A 20,710-nucleotide genomic window follows, 5' to 3' on the forward strand; every position below is an offset into this window, starting at 1 on the left:
CTCCCATATACTAATGTGCCACAAACAGGAAGTTGATATCACCAACCATTCCCATTTAATTTAGGTGTATCCATATAAATGGCCCACCCTGTATGTAATTCAGAATATAGTGAAAGATGTTTTTAAGTAAGCTACACATAATTAATATTTATAAAGAGAAACTGAATATTGAAAATAGTTTATTTTTTATTTCATGGCCCAATTTTTTTATTTTATAGGCAAAATAAAATATGTGCTTTCCCTCAATCTTTGTTGAAATGGCGGCAGAGGTGACGCCACAACTATAGCACGTGACCGCTGCAGTCAATAACTGGGATCAGTAATAGGCCACAGCCCCATTATCAGTATTTGGTCAGTTTTCGGTCAGTATTTTTTCTCAGGAGTGGGAGACAAAACCAGGAGTGGGTGATAAATGCAGAATTTGTGCACTTGTTTCTATTATACCTTTTCTCTGATTGTTACTCCCTGGTTTTGGCTCCCACTCCTGAGAAAAAATACTGACTGAATACTGACCAAATACTGATAGTGGGGCTGTGGCCGTAATGTTAATGTAGTGGTGGATGGTTTGTGCTGAAGTGGCAAACATTTTCTTATTGTTACTGAGAGAATACCTATAAAGTAACATGGATTACCCCTTTAATACCTCAAGGATGCAGGATTTTTGTGCCTTTAAGGGTATGTGCACACGATCCGTACAGGCAGCGCTTTGAACGCAGTATACTATATGCTGCATCAAAAGCACTGCGCTATATGAACGCAGATGAATCAGCATGTGTTCATTGAACCATGCGGATTCAACGCATTCAATACACTGCAGTAATCTAATTTCTCTTGTGGAGACTAGCGACTCCGCAAGAGAAATTGACATGTTGCGGTTTGGAAAAATGCGCTGCATGTCCGTGTCCGCGGGTGCACGGAGACGCATAGTGGACATGGGATTTCTACAACTCCCATCCACTGCTGTAACAGCTGGCTGCTGCGGGTATGACGCTGCATAACACGCAGTATCAAACCCGTAGCGGCTCCTGACCGTGGGAACATACCTTGAGGGTACGTTCACAAACAGTTTTATAACAAGGATTTTGATGGAGCATATCTGTGCTAAATTCCAATCTCATTTGAATTGGAAAGCATACCTATTTATTTGGCGCATTTTGCCATTTGTTCCACATGCAGTAGCATAGTTCCCAGGGTGACAGAGTGGGCACACATGGTGGGGCCAACCCGAATCAATTACCACTCCTAACAGTATTGGCATGCACAGCATACCGATACAGTCACTCTGCAGTAAAGCAGGGAGCCATGGTCTCCTGCCCCACCACTCTCCATTCTGTAATCTGCAGGTTGCTTTAGGACTGTGGCCTACACAACAGTTGGGGCATGCACAGGACATCACAGTCACTCTGCCTGCGCCGAGACGCTGACTGTGCTGGTGAACTCTCCAGGATCTGTGATTATGTGAGTATATAGTGTTTATTTTTTCAGTTTTTGAGTCATTACTTGTAGGTTGATTTGAGGGCATCATACTTAGTGGGGTGTGGACTACTGTGGAGCCATCATAATGATACTGTGTGGGAAGCTGTAGGGGCCATCATACAATGTGCAGGAAGCTGTGATATATTATACTGTGTGTGTGGGGGCTCTGGGGCTATTATAATTTTTTTGGAGGCTGTGGGGGCCATCATACTGTGTCAGAGGCTGTGGGGGCCATTATACTCTTTGTGGGGGGCTCTGGAGTCCATCATACGGTCTGGGGAGGCTGTGTGGGCATCAGGGACATTATTACCTTTAGGTGCACTGGAGAGATTTTACCATCTAGATGGCCCAAAGGAGGCATTTTACTATGCAATGGGCATAGTGTTGGGCATTATTACTGTGTGGGGCACTAACAGGTCATCATGCCACACAGCAGGTGCAGTAATAGTGACACTTACAGCAGTAGTGGCTCAGCATTGGGATATCAGTAAGATGGGGAGTTTGTGCAGGTTGCGAATATATGAGAATGGTGCTGAAAACATGAGACGACAAATGTGTCCTTGTAAACTCTGCAGACAAATCAAGGCTGGAAGAAGTTGTCTGGGCCCGATAGAAAATAAAAGTGAAGGACTCCATCAGAAAGAAGGCCTGTAAATCACTATCTATAACTGTACTGTTATCTCTTATTATGTTTTTTTTTTTATTTTACTGCCAGAGTGATGTCATTAATCTAAGTTCCCTGCCCATAGTATTATACTTAACAGCAACTGTCTTCATCTGTTATCGGCACTGCTCAGGTCGACTTGTGCAGGTTGTGAGCTGCCGGATCGAACCAGTGCTTGCTGGGTGATCTGGAAATCACTATTCATTATAAGTCTATGAGAGCCAAAACAAGGGTCATAGACTTACATCGAAAGCTTGTGATTATGGATGAGCAGACCCGTGGAACTTCGGTTTCTGGTACCCAACCCGAATTGTATTCCAAAGTTCGGGTACCAGAACTGTACCCTGACTTGAACCAGAACCCAAAACCCATTGAAAACAATCGGGACTCAGACTTTTGAGCTGGAAATTCTCTCTCTCTCTCTCATGGACTTTCCCCAGAACTCCGAACATTGCAACGGAGAAGTCCGTGTTCGGCATTTGGCACCGGACAATAACAGTCTGGTACGAGTCCGAACTTTTAAATTCGGGTTCTTTCATCTCTACTTGTGACCCTTTCCTTTAATTTCTGGTCAGTCAGAAGTTGTAGTCACAAGATGGTGGCGAGGGAACAGAGTGGCACCAGTAACAGCTAAAGACAGCAGCTAGTGAGTATAATACTAGGGTCAGGGAACTTACGTTAGTGGCATTACTCCAGCTGAAATAAAAAAAATGCTGGTGTGGTGCTTTAATGTAATATGTATTTTATTTATCTACAGTGCTGGCCAAAAGTATTGGCACCCCTGCAATTCTGTCAGATAATACTCAGTTTCTTCCTGAAAATGATTGCAATCACAAATTCTTTGGTCTTATTATCTTCATTTAATTTGTCTTCAATGAAAAAACACAAAAAGAATTGTCCTAAAGCCAAATTGGATATAATTCCACACCAAACCTAAAAAAGGGGGTGGACAAAAGTACTGGCACTGTTTGAAAAATCATGTGATGCTTCTCTAATTCGTGTAATTAACAGCACCTGTAACTTACCTGTGGCACCTAACAGGTGTTGGCAATAACTAATTCACACTTGCAGCCAGTTAACATGGATTAAAGTTAACTCAACCTCTGTCCTGTGTCCTTGTGTGTACCACATTGAGCATGGAGAAAAGAAAGAAGACCAAAGAACTGTCTGAGGACTTGAGTAACCAAATTGTGAGGAAGCATGAGCAATCTCAAGGCTACAAGTCCATCTCCAAAGACCTGAATGTTCCTGTGTCTTCCGTGCGCAGTGTCATCAAGAAGTTTAAAGCCCATGGCACTGTGGCTAACCTCCCTAGAAAAGAAAAATTGACGAGAGATTTCAACGCAAGATTGTGCGGATGGTGGATAAAGAACCTCGACTAACATCCAAACAAGTTTAAGCTGCCCTACAGTCCGAGGGTACAACAGTGTCAACCCGTACTATCCGTCGGCATCTGAATGAAAAGGGACTGTATGGTAGGATACCCAGGAACCTGAGACATAAAAAGCCAGGCTGGAGTTTGCCAAAACTTACCTGAGAAAGCCTAAAATGTTTTGGAAGAATGTTCTCTGGTCAGATGAGACAAAAGTAGAGCTTTTTGGGAAAAAGCATCAACATAGAGTGTACAGGAAAAAAAAAGAGGCATTCAAAGAAAAGAACACGGTCCCTACAGTCAAACATGGCGGAGGTTCCCTGATGTTTTGGGGTTGCTTTGCTGCCTCTGGCACTGGACTGCTTGACCGTGTGCATGGCATTATGAAGTCTGAAGACTACCAACAAATTTTGCAGCATAATGTAGGGCCCAGTGTGAGAAAGCTGGGTCTCCCTCAGAGGTCATGGGTCTTCCAGCAGGACAATGACCCAAAACACACTTCCAAAAGCATTATAAAATGGTTTGAGAGAAAGCACTGGAGACTTCTAAGGTGGCCAGCAATGAGTCCAGACCTGAATCCCATACAACACCTGTGGAGAGATCTCAAAATGGCAGTTTGGCAAAGGCACCCTTCAAATATCAGGGACCTGGAGCAGTTTGCCAAAGAAGAATGGTCTACAATTCCAGCAGAGCATTGTAAGAAACTCATTGATGGTTACCGGAAGCGGTTGTTCGCAGTTATTTTGGCTAAAGGTTGTGTAACCAAGTATTAGGCTGAGGGTGCCAATACTTCTGTCCGGCCCTTTTTTGGAGTTTTGTGTGAAATGATCAATGATTTGATTTTCGCTTCATTCTCTTTTGTGTTTTTTCCTTGCAAACAAATTAAATGAAGATAATAATACCAAAGAATTTGTGATTGCAATCATTTTCAGGAAGAAACTGAGTATTATCTGACAGAATTGCAGGGCTGCCAATACTTTTGGCCAGCACTGTAAATCATTGCTCATTCTGGGCTTGGGAGTCACTAAAATCTGTATGTTTGGTCATACAAGGAAGAAGGTAATCAATCATTGAGTGACACCACCCACTGGATTCCTACAGTAAGCCCAGAATGAGGAAAGGTGTTAATCAATAATTCACAGGTTATTCGGTTTTATAACATGATGCTACTAGATTGACCAATATTTACATGGTGACAGCTTATCTTTAGGCTGAGTTTACACAATGCGTTTTTAATGCGTTTCCGCAGCGTTTTTGCAGTTGCGGAAACGCATTAAACACGCATGGTAGAAGGGCAGCAATGTTCCCCAATTGAAATCCGCATGTGCTGTGCCCATGATGCGGATTTTTCCGCAGTGTAAACGCTGCGCTCAAAAATCCGCAGCATGTCAATTAATTTTGCGTAAACGCGGCGTTTTCGCCGCCATTGACTTCCATTAGAACGCGCCAATTCCGCAAGACTGCATTTGTACTTGCGCTATTGGCGCGTTCTAATGTGCGGATGGTACCCGGGTGTGGAGAAGATGAGACTCTCCTCCACACCCAGGTACCATTAAAAAGCTGTAAAAACAAGAAAAAAATAAAAAATAAATGTATACTTACCTTCTGTCGGCCTGCGCACCGCTCCTGCTTGGTTCCCGGCACTTTGCAGTGAGTTAAAGGACCTGCGCTGACGTCAGAGTCATGTGACGGGTCACGTGACGCTGACGTCGGCAGGTCTTTCAATTCAAAGTTGCCGGCGAGGGAGAACGGATTGAGCAGGACAGCGCGGGCCATCAGAGGGGTAAAGTATACATTTATTTTTTATTTTTACCACTCTCTCGGGTCACACTATATAAATCCATGCCGGTTGCATGGATTTATATAGTGTGACCTAGTTGTCAAGCACTTTCAAAGTGATGCTAAAATCGCCTGGAAAGCGCTTGTCAATCCACATGCGGAAACGCATGTGGAAACGCATGTGAATCCGCATGTATTCTGCAGGAAAAACGCATGCACAATCTGCATGCATTTTTTCTGCCAGGGAGATGCAGAAATGATGCAGAAATTTTCTGCTTCATTTCTGCATCGTGTGCACATACCCTTAAAGAGGTTTTCTGGGATCACAATACTGATTAGCTTTCTGAAGGAGCCGTGGCACTTGTGCAGCCTCTTTAGTTGAACCACTGGCCCATTGAACCTTAAGTTAACCTGCACTAAATGCAGTTGGGAATCTCCATATATACTCTTGTTTTTCATGATTTCTTATGTTTTTGTACAATGTTTAGCTCAGCGTTAATAACCACCCTTAAGAAAAATTCTACTTTGGGTGACGAGCAGTGTTCCTGAAATAATGATAAAGTTCAGTCCTTTAATCTGAGATTCTCTTAAGAGTATGTTGAAAGCTATTTATAAATGCATGTCACACTTTTGTCACAGAACATAAATGAACAAGACATGGAAACATGGAATTGCACTTAGATCTATTTCACAAAAGTATAATAGACCATGCACTGTAATTACTGATCAGTTTTCTGTCATCAAATGGCAGTAAGTCAAACGTAATAATAATTATACAATACATATCCTGAATATGAATTCCTTCGAGAAACTTCCTACCCTAAAATGGAGCAACATAAATGTCATAATAAACATATATTTATAGCCAAACATGTTAATACACATTTGGCATCCTTAAAGTTAATCCAAATATCTGTACAACACAAGAAACACAACTGAAGGCAAACAACATCAAACCAGGCAAACACCAACATCTGCAGAAGCCTTGGTGAACCATGCAGGGATGAAGAATAATCACAAAAATAAAAAGGTACAGATAAGCCATTACAAACAACAAGATGCTAGAAAATTTCCAAAAAAAATCTTACCTTCTTCAGTCATAGTGTCATAATATTTTAGTTTTCCATATGATCCAAGTTCTACAACATCACAGCAAAAAAACAAAAGATTAAGGCTCCAGAAATAAAGATAGTGCAGGTAAATGAACACAAGAAGTAAAAATGCCCCATGTAATGGCTAGTATTGATTTAGAGACAATTACTAACTTAGTTCTCTACTTCACAATAAGAATATATGCAAACACTGCTGTTTCTGGCTGGTGGTGTTAGTAGGACTTGACGTGGTAATTTCAGTATGTAATTAATTGGAATAGTCTCTTAAGTATTGTGTAGAACTAATATAAATCATTTCAGCAAAAGTAGCGTTTGTTAAGAGGACTATATTGTGGGGAATTTATTGATTGTTTGAATCAACTTTTTGGATTAGCGTATTTTTTTTTTATAGATTTTTTTTAGATGTCCCTTATGTCTCCCAATTTTGGCCTTGAAAGTCAAATGAAGGAAAATGTCCACTTTTTAACACTGCCACTGACACATTAAAAAATCACACTGTCCACTGTGCCTCGTTTTTTTGGTGATTTGTAAAAATTACTTTCAGCAGTCAACTCTTAACAGGGCAGTATTACAATGAAAAGGTCAAACACTGCTATGACAGCTGGAGGCAAATAACATAGGATCACTCTATCAACAATAGTCAATTCGTAAAATTGTTTTCTAACTGAGGTTTCTTATGTTCAGGTACTTGCAATACAGTAAATTACACACAAGTCTAAGATCACCATGCTCAAAGACACATAAGATGTTAGCTTACATTTTCTAGCTGTACGGCAATAGGTTCCTTGGAGTAAATCTTTCCTCAGCTCCCAAGTTAGGTTTCATTCTCCTGCTTGGCACTAAATACATGCATAGAGCCATAATACAGATTTATGCACAGCCTTAAAGATTTTTTTAAAAAGTTACTGTCTTTCTGCTTGCTTTTCATCATAGACTTCAAACTGGACAAGGGATACATTCTAAATGTCTCTTCTCTCTGGGAGCAATCCAATTTCAGTGTTAAAAGATTTGCACTACGCAATTGCAATCGCGTTGCGCCGATGGCCGCAAGGTCACCCAGGCACTGTGGTCTATAAGCTCCTGCTCAGGAGCATTGCAGAGTATTAGATCAGCAATCAGTGCAGGGGAAAGTTGATGTCCCATCCTGGGACAAGGTAAAAAAGTTTAAAAAAAGTTTTTAAAAATTGTACAAATATTTTTTAAAAAAATAATAAAATAAAGAACAAAAAAAAAAAAAGAAAAAGAATATATTAACCCCTTAACGACCGCCGTAACGCATTTTTACCTTAAGGGTACTTATTCCACAGCGCTGTTAAAATGCATCGCTGTGGAATAAGTAAATAGCGCGGCCCGGCGGCGGCGATTCCTGCGACTGTCAGCTGTGTGTGACAACTGACACCCTGCAGTATCGGCCCCGGCCGGTCTCAATGCCAACAGCGGTGACAGCGGTATTTAAGTGGTTACCAGGGGGTCTTGTGACCCCCTTAGTAACCATCGGACCCCTAGATGAGAATTGCAGGTCCCGATGGTTACCATGGTACCCTGAGATCATGTGATGATCCCAGGGTACGGTGGCCTGTGAGATCGAGCAGTAAGCTGGATCTCACAGGCAGAGTCAGTGAGTCAGACATGATAGCTGGTCTCATACTATGAGACCAGCTATCAAAGTGACAATCACACATGTCCCAGATAGCTGGTCTCATACTATGAGACCAGCTATCAAAGTGACAATCACACATGTCCCACTGTGGGACTTGGTGAAAAAGTAAAAAAAAAGTAAAATAAAATGTGTAAAAAAAACCCACAAAAAGTGCACACAAATCTCTAAAATCCGTTTCGCCGCTCAAAACGCAGCGTTTGTGATAAAACTAAAATAAACAAAAAAAGTACACATAATTGGTATCGCCGCGTCTGGAACGACGCGCTCTATAAAACTGTTGTGTTATTTAGGCTGTTTGGCGAATGCCGTAAAAAAAAAAAAAAAAAACACGCCAAAAATGACGCTTTTTCATCATACTGACTAACAAAAAAGTGAATAAAAAGCAATCAAAAAGTCGTAAGAAAAAATTATACAAAAAAAAAAACGCCAAACCGTCCTGCAAAATACAAGCCATAATATGGCTCATTTGGCAAAAAATAAAAAAGTTACAGCTCTCAGGATGCGAAGATGCAAAATCAAATTCTTTTTTGTAAAATATTGTTTATAGTCTGTAAAAATAGCAAAGCATAAAAAAATATATAAATCTGGTATCACCGTAATCGTACCGACCCGGCGGACAAATCGGTCTTATCACTTTTACCGCACGGTGAACGGGCAAAAAATAAAAACAATAACTGAATTGCTGGTTTTTGTTCATTCTGTGTCTGAAAAATGTGAATAAAAAGCAATCAAAAATTACTTTGTGCCCCAAAATGGTACCAAAACAACCTACAACTCATCCAGCAAAAAAAACAAGCCATCATACAGCGTTGTTCACCAAAAAATAAAAAAGTTACAGCTCTCAGAATATGACAATGAAAAGAACTACTTTTTATATAAAAAAAAAGCATTTTTACTATGTGATAGCAACAAAACCTAAAAAAAAACCATATAAATCTGGTATCGCTGTAATCGCACCGACCCGAAGAATAAATCCGCCTTATTACTTATACCGTACGGTGAACCGCGAAAAAATAAAAATAAGAACTATTCTGGTACTACTGTCTATTTCTTCATTCTGCTTCCAAAAAAATCTGAATAAGGCTGAGTGCACACAATGCGGTTTTAATAGGTTTCCACGGCGGTTATTCACATCACGTGAGCATCAGCTGATTGCTGAAGCCGGTAATCAGCTGATCGGTATCATGACCAATCAGCTAATGCTTACCGTGGGAACCTTCACAAGAATCTGCTGATCTGAAGCTGTTAAACCCCAGTGACCCCCTGCAGCACTGTATACTGATAGGAGTGATTTTACACCCCTGTCAGTATACAGTGCTGTAACGTACAGCTGTGACATCAGTGATGGCTGATGTCACAGCTGTAGAAATGATCCGGATCGTCGTGGGACAGCCATGATCGTGGACTGCGTCGTTGACGATGGACAGGTGAGGGATATTGTTGTTTGTTTTTATATGATTTTTTCAGGAGATCGATGGCTTCGAGGAGGCGTGGAATAAAAAAAATTGTAGAACCGTATGTGTTTTATTTCTTTAAAATACTTTATTCTGGCCGTGTCTTTTATTGAAAATGCGCCGACCATTTTACTACGCGGTCAGTAATGGGGGCCCTCCATTACTGACCTGGGCTTCACATCAGCTGCTAATACAAGGCTGACGTGAACCCCAACCCCATTACCCCCTGCCACCGCTACATGAGAGTGTGGAAGAGCAAGGCTAAGAGCCAGATTTGGCGCATCTTATAAATGCGCCATTTCTGGGACTGCTGAGGGGTGATATTAATAGCCGCAGAGGGGGCTAGTATTCATGGCCCCTTCCCTGGCTATTAATATCAGCCCACAGCTGTCTAGTTTAACCTTTGCTGGCTCAATTTTATAGGGGGACCCAATGTCAGTTTTTTTCTGGAGTCCCCTTGTAATTTAGCCAGTAAAGGCTAAACAAACAGCTGTGGGCTGATATTAATAGCCATGGAACATTGTTGGCTAATGGCCCCTTCCGCGGCTAATAATATCATCCCCCAGTGGTCGGCTTTCCCTCTGCTGGTTATAAAAATTATGCGGGAGCCCACGCCAATTTTTTTTTTAATTTTAGGCTTTGTGCCCATAATTCATATGTAGCAGTGCTTTGGATGCAAATTTTTGCTGCGTCCAAAACGTTACATTCTATTGAATGCAGGTAAATCCACATGTGTTCACTAAACCATGCGGATTTACCGCATTCTATAATTTCTAGTGGTCAAATTTCTGGTGTGGAGACTAGCGACTCCACAAGAGAATTTGACATGCTGTGTTCCTGAAAGACGCATGGCTTGTCAGTGTCCGTGGGTGATTCGCAGCCTCTGATGCACGAATAGCGGACATGGAATTTCTAGAGATCCCATCCACTATGCTGTAACATCTGGACGCTGCATAAACACGCAGCGTCAAACCTGCAGTGGCTCCTGACCAGGGCCACGTACCCAAACTCACCCGCAGCATGTCAACTTCTGTAGCGGACACGCTAGTCTCCGCTGCAGATTTTGAGTGATTGAAGTGTCATTATAAACAAAAGTGTGGCATTAGAACACCGCGTTTTGGACGCAACATAAATATGTTGTGTCCAAAGCTCTGCTGACTGCTGATCGGGGAGGGGGGATGTAGGGGTTAAGGAACCAGATGTGAGATGGTAATTATGGCCAGGGAAAATGTTTGCCTAGTGGCACATTCCCAGGCTAAAAAAAACAGCTCACAGCAGTCGCGTAAATTACGTGAATAGAAATGCTAATGCTAATGAACATTGGGTAAATGGGACTAGCTGACACCCAGCTCTTTTGTTTTGGTGATGTCAAGGTGTCAGACTTTTTCATGACCAAGCAAAGTAAAGAAACACACAGACACAGTGTAAACACTTTATTTGAAATACAACAGACCCATTCTTTAATCATTTAAATGAACCAATATACTCACCCCAGTTCTACGGTAATCCAAGGGCTTAAGCAATGTCCCACCAACTTTATTTAGCTCCAAAAATAATTCATTGATGCTCAAAAACGCTTAAAAAAATGCTTAAAAAAAACGCATGTAAAACACGTCAAAAACGCATGTAAAAACCGCATGCATTTTTTCTGGCAAGGAGAGACAAAAACGCTCAGGAAATTTGTGCTTCAAATCTGCATCGTGGGCACATACCCTAAGGCTCGGCTCACGTCTATTCTGCGCTCTCTGTGAAGCACCTGGCGGTTCATAGTACTCAACACACATCTAGATAAGTTCCGAGGGGTCTAGTTTCCAAAATGGGTTCACTTGTGGGGAGTTTCCACTGTTTAGGCACATCAGGGGCTCCCCAAACACGAAACGGCATCTGCTAATTATTCAAGCAAATTTTACATTCAAAAAGTCAAATGGTGCTCTTTCCCTTCCGAACCCTGTCGTGCTCCCAAACAGTGGTTTATCTCTACATATGGGGTATCGGCTTGCTCAGGAGAAATTGCACAAAAAATGGTATGGGGCAATTTCTCCTGTTACCCTTATGAAAATGCAAAATTGGGGACTGAAAAACATTTTTGTGGGAAAAATGTGAAAATTTAATTTTTACTGCTCAATGTTATAAACATCTGTGAAGCACCTGGGGGTTCAAGGTGTTCACCACACATCTAGATATGTTTCCTGAGGCGGTCTAGTTTCCAAAATGATGTCACTTGTGGGGGGTTTCCACTGTTTAGGCACATCAGGGGCTCCCAAAATGTGACATGGCGTCCGTTAATTATTCAAGCAAATTTTACATTCAAAAAGTCAAATGGTGCTCCTGCCCTTCCGAACCCTGCTGTGCGTCAAAACAGTGGTTTTCCCCCACATATGGAATATCGGCGTGCTCAGGAGAAATTGCACAACATATTTTGTGGTCCATTTTCTCTCGTTACCCTTGTGAAAATAAAAAAACTGGGTCTGAAGTAAACATTTTGGGCTTCAGTTCCTGTGAAGCACGTGAAGGGTTAATAAACTTCTTGAATGTGGGTTGAGCACCTTGAGGGGTGCAGTTTTTAAAATGGTGTCACTTTTGGGTATTTTCTGTCATATACAGGTGCATCTCACTAAATTAGAATATCATCAAAAAGTACATTTATTTCAGTTGTTCAATACAAAAAATGAAACTCATATATTATATACAGTTATTACAAACATAATGATCTATTTCAAGTGTTTATTTATGTTAATGTTGATGATTATGGCTTACAGCCAATGAAAACACAAAATTCATTATCTCACTAAATTAAAATAATTAACAAAAAACACCTGCAAAGGCTTCCTAAGCATTTAAAAAGGTCCCTTAGTCTGTTTCAGTAGGCTCCACAATCATGGGGAAGACTGCTGACTTGACAGATGTCAAGAAGACAGTCATTGACACACTCCACAAGGTCCCAGAGTCTAGAGGAAGAGTGGAGAGGCACACAATCCAAGCTGCTTGAGGTCTAGTGTGCGTTATCCACAATCAGTGATGGTTTGGGGAGCTATGTCATCTGTTGGTGGAGGTCCACTGTGTTTTATCAAGTCCAAAGTCAGTGCAGCCGTCTACCAGGAAATTTTAGAGCACTTCATGCTTCCCTCTGCCGACAAGCTTTTTGGAGATGAAAATTTAATTTTCCAGCAGGGCTTGACACCTCTCCACACTGCCAAAAGTACAAATACCTGGTTTAAAAACAACAGTATCATTGTGCTTGATTGGCCGGCAAATTTGCTTGACCTTAACCCTATAGAAAATCTATGGGGTACTGTCAAGAGGAAGATGAGAGACACCAGACCCAACAATGCAGATGAGCTGAATGCTGCTATCAAAGCAACCTGGGCTTCCATAACACCTCAGCAGTGGCAAAGGCTGATCGCCTCCATGCCGCGCCGCATTGATGCAGTAATTGATGCAAAAGGAGCCCCGACCAAGTATTGAGTGCATTTACTGAACATACATTTCAAATAGGCAAACATTTCAGATTTTAAAAACATTTTTCAAGCAGTTGTTATAAAGTATTCTAATTTACTGAGATAATGACTTTTGTGTTTTCATTGGCTGTAAGCCATAATCACCAACATTAACAGAAATAAACACTTGAAATAGATCACTCTGTTTGTTATGACTCTATATAATATATGAGTTTCACTTTTTTATTGAAGAACTGAAATAAATTAACTTTTTGATGATATTCTAATTTAGTGAGATGCACCTGTAGATCCCTCACTTTAAATGTGATGTGGTCCCTAAAAAAATGGGTTTGCAAATTTTGTTGGAAAAATGAGAAATCACTTGTCAAATTGAACCCTTATAACTTCCGAAGAAAAAAAAATTTGGTTCCAAAATTGTTCTGATGTAAAGTAGACATGTGGGAAATGTTATTTATTAACTATTTTGTGTGACATATCTCTTTGATTTAAGGGCATGAAAATTCAAAGTTTGAAAATTGAAAAATTTTAAAAATTTTCGCCAAATTTCCGTTTTTTTTCACAAGTAAACGCAAGTGTTATCAAAGAAATTGTACCACTATCATAAAGTACAATATGTCAAGAAAAAACAATCTCAGAATCAGTGGGATCCGTGGAAGCGTTCCAGCGTTATTACCTCATAAAGTGACACTGGTCAGAATTGTAAAATTTGGCCCGGTCATTAAGGAAGTACAAAGAAACTTTCTACAAAGAGGTACATAGCTTCTGTGTAAACATACAAAAAACCTCTAAAATGTATAAACTTTAATCCAATATTTTTAAAAACCAAAGTCTCATATGTTCAGACTAGAAGAATTATCACCAAATAGTGACCTACCAGTGTCCCTATGGGACTATTTTAGCACATACCGTATTTTTCGGAATATAAGACGCACCGGACCATAAGACGCACGTAGGTTTTAGAGGAGGAAAATAGGAAAAAAAATTTAAGCAAAAAATGTGGTCATGATGCTCTGTTATGGGGGAGGGGGTCTGCTGCTGACACTGGTATTGGGGTAATGTCCCCCAATTCTGTTAATATCCTCCATCCTGGTATGTATGGCCCCTCCTTCCTGGTATACGTAGCCCCCATCCCATCCTGGTATACGTGGCCCTCATCCCCATCCTGGAATGCATGGCACCCCTTGATCCCCCATCCTGGTATTCATGGCACCCCTTGATCCCCCATCCTGGTATCTATGGCACCCCTTGATCCCCCATCCTGGTATTCATGGCACCCCTTTGATCCCCCATCTTGGTATGCATGGCACCCCTTTATTCCCCATCCTGGTATTCATGCCCCACCTGATCCCCATCCTGGTAATGCATGGCACCCCTTGAGCCCCCATCATGCTGCCCACAAAAACAAAATAAACAAACAATCATGCTGACCTCCTCTCTCCTCCAGCGCTGTCCCGCTCTGCTGCTGACAGTCTCACTGTGTGAGCCACGCATTGCAGGGCGCGCATGGCGTCACTGCCATGCGCCCTCACACAGTGTGAGACGCTGTGCTGGAATAGTCACTGCTACCCACGCCGGGTCTCTGTGCGTGGGGAGCAGTGACCATTCAGTCTCTTCAATAGCCGGCACACTGTACAGCAGCGTGGCTTCTGCTGCCGCTCTGCGGTCTGTGTGCCTGCTATTAAAGACCATGAATATTCACTACAATCCATGGGAGTGGATTGTAGGGAATATTCATGAGCTTTAATTGCGGGCACACAGACCGTAGAGTGGCCACAGGAGCCGCGCTGCGGCTACAGTGTGCCGGCTATTAAGGAAAATGAATATTCATTGCTCTCCACGCCCATGGGCATGGGGAGCAGGGAATATTCATTTTCTTTAGTAGCGGCCACAGCGTAGGCTGCAGCAGGCGGCTGCTGCCTCCTGTGCCACGCTGATCCCCTCCTGCCGCTCCCCCACACCCACCACAATGCACGTACAGTAATATAGTATTCAGACTATAAGATGCACCCCCCACTTTCCTCCAAAATTTTGGAGGAAAAAAGTGTGTCTTATAGTCTGAAAAATACAGTATATAATGGTAGTAAGGACGCAATTAATAATATAATATGTATAATAAAAGCCTTATCTCACCCTATTTGTAGCCTATACTGATACTACCTGCCATGGGGGTTGGCACCCTAGATAACGAATTTGGCGCCCCCGTTCCTTGGTGGCTGTCCCTCTCTTTCCCTGTTCCGCACAATTGGGTGAACTATACACAGCAAAAGAGGTGACTGCTTCCTCTAATACATGGAACAGCACTGAACTAAGATACATATAGATAAATATAAACAAAACCTGATATTGTAACTTATCTCGTAATGCCTCAACGTGTTTCTCGGTTTCATAGGTTCATCAGGAGGCTAGATGTAAAAGTACAGATGCAAGCTGGATAAGGGCAGGCTATGCATATTCATTTTCTTTTTTTTTATATATAAAAAGCCATTCATTAATCCCATACGCCCCCTCCCCTTCAAAACATCTATGCTAACAAGTGTGTCTCCTGTCCTCAGGTTTATAATGCGCATGTCCAGGTCTATCATTCCCTAGAGGTCGCACTTACCAATTAGAAAAAGTTGGCGGGCACATGTCCCTTCTGGGCCGGTGAGAACAGCTGCGTTCCACTATGGAACGTGGTAGAACCCACGGCGTATCGTCACGTCCGGTCAGGGGTCGCATACTGTGTCTTATAGATCGCGAATATACAGTCCGGTCTGATGTCCGGAAAGATGTCCGGACCGGAAATGACAGCTGCGTTCCACAATGGAACGCTATAGGGATCATTGCGCATATGTCACATCTGGTCAGGCAGCCCATATTATAGCTTGTTGTGGATCGCAAGTATGCAGTCCGCTGCGTCTCACAGTGGAACATTATAACTGGTTAGACGGCACTTCAGCCTTATTATTATCACCATGGGACGCAGTAGGTATTAGCATACAGTACATCATCCATAATATGAAGTGATTACAGGATTCCACTCACTTGTAGTCCACTCAAATACATGTGTACCACCCCAAGGGCTGCCAAAATGTTATCTTCAGTATAATCCGGACTACATATGCCTATAAAATATCTTATATGATTGTACTTAAGGGTCCATCTATACAAAATAAATATATAAATATAAATACAGAAAGACCCTAGCTAATCAACGCTTGGTAAAAGATAAATTATTGCTCATCATGTATCCGGACCCCACCATTTATTGGGTCTATATATACACAAAAGATCCCGTTAATCAAACCGCTGTTTTTATTACAGGATAAGGGTAAGTGTCAGAATGAATGTCTGGAAGAGTAAAAGAGTCTTGGAAAATCTTCCACAAAGGAAACTGGTGGCAGATTATTGCCAAATCATACAAAATATACCTTGTGCCACTAAGTCACTCTGATATAACAATGTATCCTACAATGGGGAGTCCTCAACAAAGAGAGGACCAGAGAAAAGCATCTCTTCAGGGATATAACCATTTTGAAAAAATGAGCAAAGGAGGCACATCATATATCACATTATCCAGGTGGGGGGGTTGTTTAAAGAGCCCAGGATTTTAACTGGCTCACATGCTCGTGTCCATACCTTCCTATTAGAAGAGACAAAGGTGTGGGGAAAGAACATTTAGAGACAGTGTTTAGAAAAAGCATGTATAGGATAACTGTTCATTCAGTCCTTTTGGAGCCACAGACTGAAGTCTGAATATCCATTCAGATTCTTTCCGCAAAAGTATTTTGTCTAGGTTTCCTCCTCTAGTCTTAGGTCTTATGTGCTCAACCATATTAAATTATATCTTTTTAATACGGCCCCCATGGACCTCATTGATATGTCGAGCAATGGGTGTGTCCCGCTTGTTTCTAATGTCTCCTAGATGTTCACCCACATGTATATGTATTTCTCTTATAGTTTTCCCTACATAGTCTTTAGGACAGGTACATGTCGCCTTGTACACCACCCCCGTTGTTCTACAGTTGCCAAAATCCAAAATCCCTTAATGAGTAGAGTCTGCCTGTTGTTGAGCTGGAAAAGGTTTTACATACATTCATCCACTCACACCTGCTGCAATTGCCACATCTGAAAAAAACACAGGGTCTTCTATCCAACCAGATCCCTGGTTTAATAGGTCTTTGATACAGACTATGCATCAAACGGTCACCAATAGACCTCCCCCGTCTGTATGTAATACTCAGAGTAGGAGGAATCAACTTCTTGATGTTTGGATCTGCCAGTAAAATATCCCAATGCTTTTTCAGAATATGTGACACTCTTCCAGACTGATTGTCAAAGGTACCTATTATTCTCATAGTGTCTTCCTTCTGTTTTCTTCTATTGGGGTTAGCTAGAAACAACCGTCTATCTCTCCTCAGGGCTTCATGATTGGATCTGTCCAGAATCTGGGAGGGGTAACCCCTTTTATGGAACCTTTGATACAGGTCACCAGCTTGTTTCCTAAAGGTACCGATATTAGTGCAGTTTCTCCTAACTCTCAAAAACTGGCCCTTAGGAATTCCACATTTCAGGGACTCAGGATGGTGGCTATTCCAGTTCAATAGACTGTTTGTTGCTGTCGGTTCTCAATATGTACATGTACTGATAGACCCGTCCTTCTCCTTATTAATCTGTATGTCCAGGAACACAATACTGTTCCTCTGAAATTCAGATGTAAACCTCAAGCCTAATGGAATTTATATTGATGGCCTCAGTGAACCACTTAAAATCGGACTCTGGGCCAGACCAAAATACCAAGATTTTATCGATGTATCTGGCCCAGAGGCCAATACGTGAGTGCCACCATCTCTCCTCCTCTCCAAATATGACAGTTTCCTCCCCGCAGCCCAGGAGCAGATTGGCATAACTGGGGGCACAAGGGCTCCCCATAGCCATGCCCCTGAGCTGGTGGAAGTACTTATCATCAAAGAGGAAGTAGTTATGAATAAGTGTGAAGTGCAACAATTCCTCCACCAACCTGTTGTGGTCACAGAATTCTACTGCTCTAGTCTTCAGAAAATGGCCAACTGCATATATACTCGCCTCATGAGGGATCCTGCTGTACAAGGCCTCCACATTGAATGAGGCCAGAAAAGTACCCTCCTCCACAACAATACCCTCAAGCTGGGTAAGCAAATGAACTGTGTCCTGGACATACGAAGGCTGGGAAACAACAAAAGGACGCAATATTCTATTGATATATATACCAATATTCTGGGACAGTGAATTGATACCTGCAACTATCGGACAACCTTTCAACCGGCTAAGGCCTTTATGAACCTTCGGTAAGGCGTAAAAAATGGGTATTGTTGGTGTTTCAGGTTTTAGATACTGGAATTCATTGTTTGATAACACACCACTGTTTCTCCCTTTTTCCAAAATATCTACCAGCTTCAGAGTATAGGCGGCAGTCAGCTTTTTTGGTAAAATTTGATATGCATCTTTGTCATTCAAAATGGCCATACATATTGTAAGATAATTTGTATGATCGAGTAAAACTAGATTCCCTCCCTTGTCTGATTTTTTTTATAATCAGCTCCTTATTTTTCTCTAGCCTATCCAGGGCTTGTTGCTCCTCACTGGATAGATTAGGCCCATGGCCATTATTCTTTGAAACTTTACATAAATCCTGTTCCACCAAATACATAAAAATATCAATACTGGTGATCTCATTATTTAACGGAGTTTTAGTACTTCTCTTTTTCAGGTCTGTGAAAGGGCCTTGCCCCCTTACTCTAGTCTCTTCCTGTATACCCTCCTGCATAAGCCTTGAGAGTGCCCGACAGGCTTCAATATCCTCATCCATCAGTCCCAGTTGATGGCACTGTTCTCTGTCGTGTTGTTGGAAAAACAATTTCCATTTTAACTTGCGTCCAAATAGGTTAACGTCCTTCACCCAATTAAAACATTAAAATGAATTGGTAGGTACAAAATTGAGACCCTTTTGTAGAACTGAATATTCTTCCATAGAAAGGATGTATGAATGAAGTGAGATTGATTTGACCAGTACTTATAATCTTTTTCTCAGATCGTAACTGAGAGATGGTCTCCTCCCTAAAAGAGAGGATGAATGTGAGGCCAAAGAAGAAGGAGATACTGGCCTTGTGCCTGTGTCCGTATTTTGATAAGAATCCCTCCATGTTTGGGCCTGTCTAAATTGATTCCTCCCCTGCCATCTAGACTTATATGGTCTACCTCGATTTTGTGACAATCCTCCCCTATTATCCTCCCCTTTCTCGGTGTTCGATATATCGATATCCGATGATGAAATATCAGTAGGGCGGTTTGGGGCAAAACTGTATGCCTGATTATTCTTACATTCAGCCAGATCCCGTACAAATTGATTCTATTTTCTCTGCTTGAGAATAGATTGAAATTTCTCAACTGAGGATTGTAAGCTATTTTCTCTTCTATTGAAGTCTGAGTCTGCCTTGTATTTTTGGGCTTTCTCAATTCATTACATTTTTTGGTTGATTCCTCCAGAAGCATTTTTTCCTCCCTCAGGAGGATTTCCATAAATCTAAGTGATGACTCAATCGATTCTTTAGCCCATGCAGTCAATAATTGTGGGATAGCCGTACGGGGTGATGGCTGAATATTGATTCTAAGGCCCTTAGGTACTATCTTATTTTTGTTGTAATTCTCCAGGCCTTTAATTTCCCACCAAGCCTTTATATTTGCTTTATATAGTGAGTACAGATCTTTTTAAACAGGTTTTTAGGGAAGGATTCTTCGTATTATCATAGGGGGCTCCACTCATTGAAAATACCTGATTAGCCTCCTCTGCCCATATCTGAGTATTTATGGGGCCTGAGAGGGAACTTGCCATACTCTGAAATCAAAGGAAGTATAAAGAAAATTTCTACAAAGAGGTAGATAGCTTCTGTGTAAACATACAAAAAACCTCTACAATTTATAAACTTTAATCCAATATTTTTAAAAAACCAAAGTCCCATATGTTCAGACTAGAAGAATTATCACCCAATAGTGAGTTACTTAGAAACTAGTGTCCCTATGGGACTATTTCAGCACATATGTAACGGTAGTAAGGACGCAATTAATAATATAATACGTATAATAAAAGCCTTATCTCACCCTATTTGTAGCCTATACTGATACTACCTGCCATGGGGCTTGGCACCCTAGATAACGAATTTGGCGCCCCCGTTCCTCGGTGGCTGTCCCTCGCTTTCCTTTTCCGCCCTATTGGGTGAACTATACATAGCAAAAGAGGTGACTGCTTCCTCTAATACATGGAACAGCACTGAACTAAGATACATATAGATAAATATAAACAAAACCTGATATTGTAACTTATCTCGTATTGCCTCAACGCGTTTCTCGGTTTCATAGGTTCATCAGGAGGCTAGATGTAAAAGTACAGATGCAAGCTGGATAAGGGCAGGCTATGCATATTCATTTTCTGGCTGTTTTTATATCAAAACCCATACGCCCCCTCCCCTCCACAACATCCATTCTAACAAGTGTGTCTCCTGTCCTCAGGTTCATAATGCGCATGCCCTGGTCTATCATTCCCTAGAGGTCGCACTTACCAATTAGAAAAAGTTGGCGCGCATATGTATGTCCCTTCCAGGCCGATGAGGACGGCTGCGTTCCACTATGGAATGCTGTAGAACCCACTGCGCATACGTCACGTCCGGTCAGGCGGCGCATACTGTGTATTATAGATCGCGAATATACAGTCCGGTCTGAT

At 41.6% G+C, this 20,710-nt stretch overlaps 1 protein-coding gene across 4 annotated transcripts in view; it reads right to left on the reverse strand.

Moving 5' to 3' along the window:
* SLC24A2 (solute carrier family 24 member 2) overlaps nt 1-20,710 on the reverse strand; it is a 443,547-nt gene that overhangs the window by 111,451 nt on the left and 311,386 nt on the right. For 3 of the 4 annotated variants that reach the window (XM_073665915.1, XM_073665926.1, XM_073665907.1), the window contains exon 6: nt 6,380-6,430. The exons of the other annotated variant lie outside the window; for it this stretch is intronic. In XM_073665915.1, coding sequence (XP_073522016.1) covers nt 6,380-6,430 — 51 coding nt within the window. The remainder of the gene's footprint in view (nt 1-6,379; nt 6,431-20,710) is intronic. 4 annotated transcript variants of the gene reach the window in all.

Source organism: Phyllobates terribilis, unplaced genomic scaffold (genome assembly GCF_046119375.1).
Source record: "Phyllobates terribilis strain yellow unplaced genomic scaffold, ASM4611937v1 Scaffold_1__5_contigs__length_1240528914, whole genome shotgun sequence".
NCBI lineage: Eukaryota > Metazoa > Chordata > Amphibia > Anura > Dendrobatidae > Phyllobates > Phyllobates terribilis.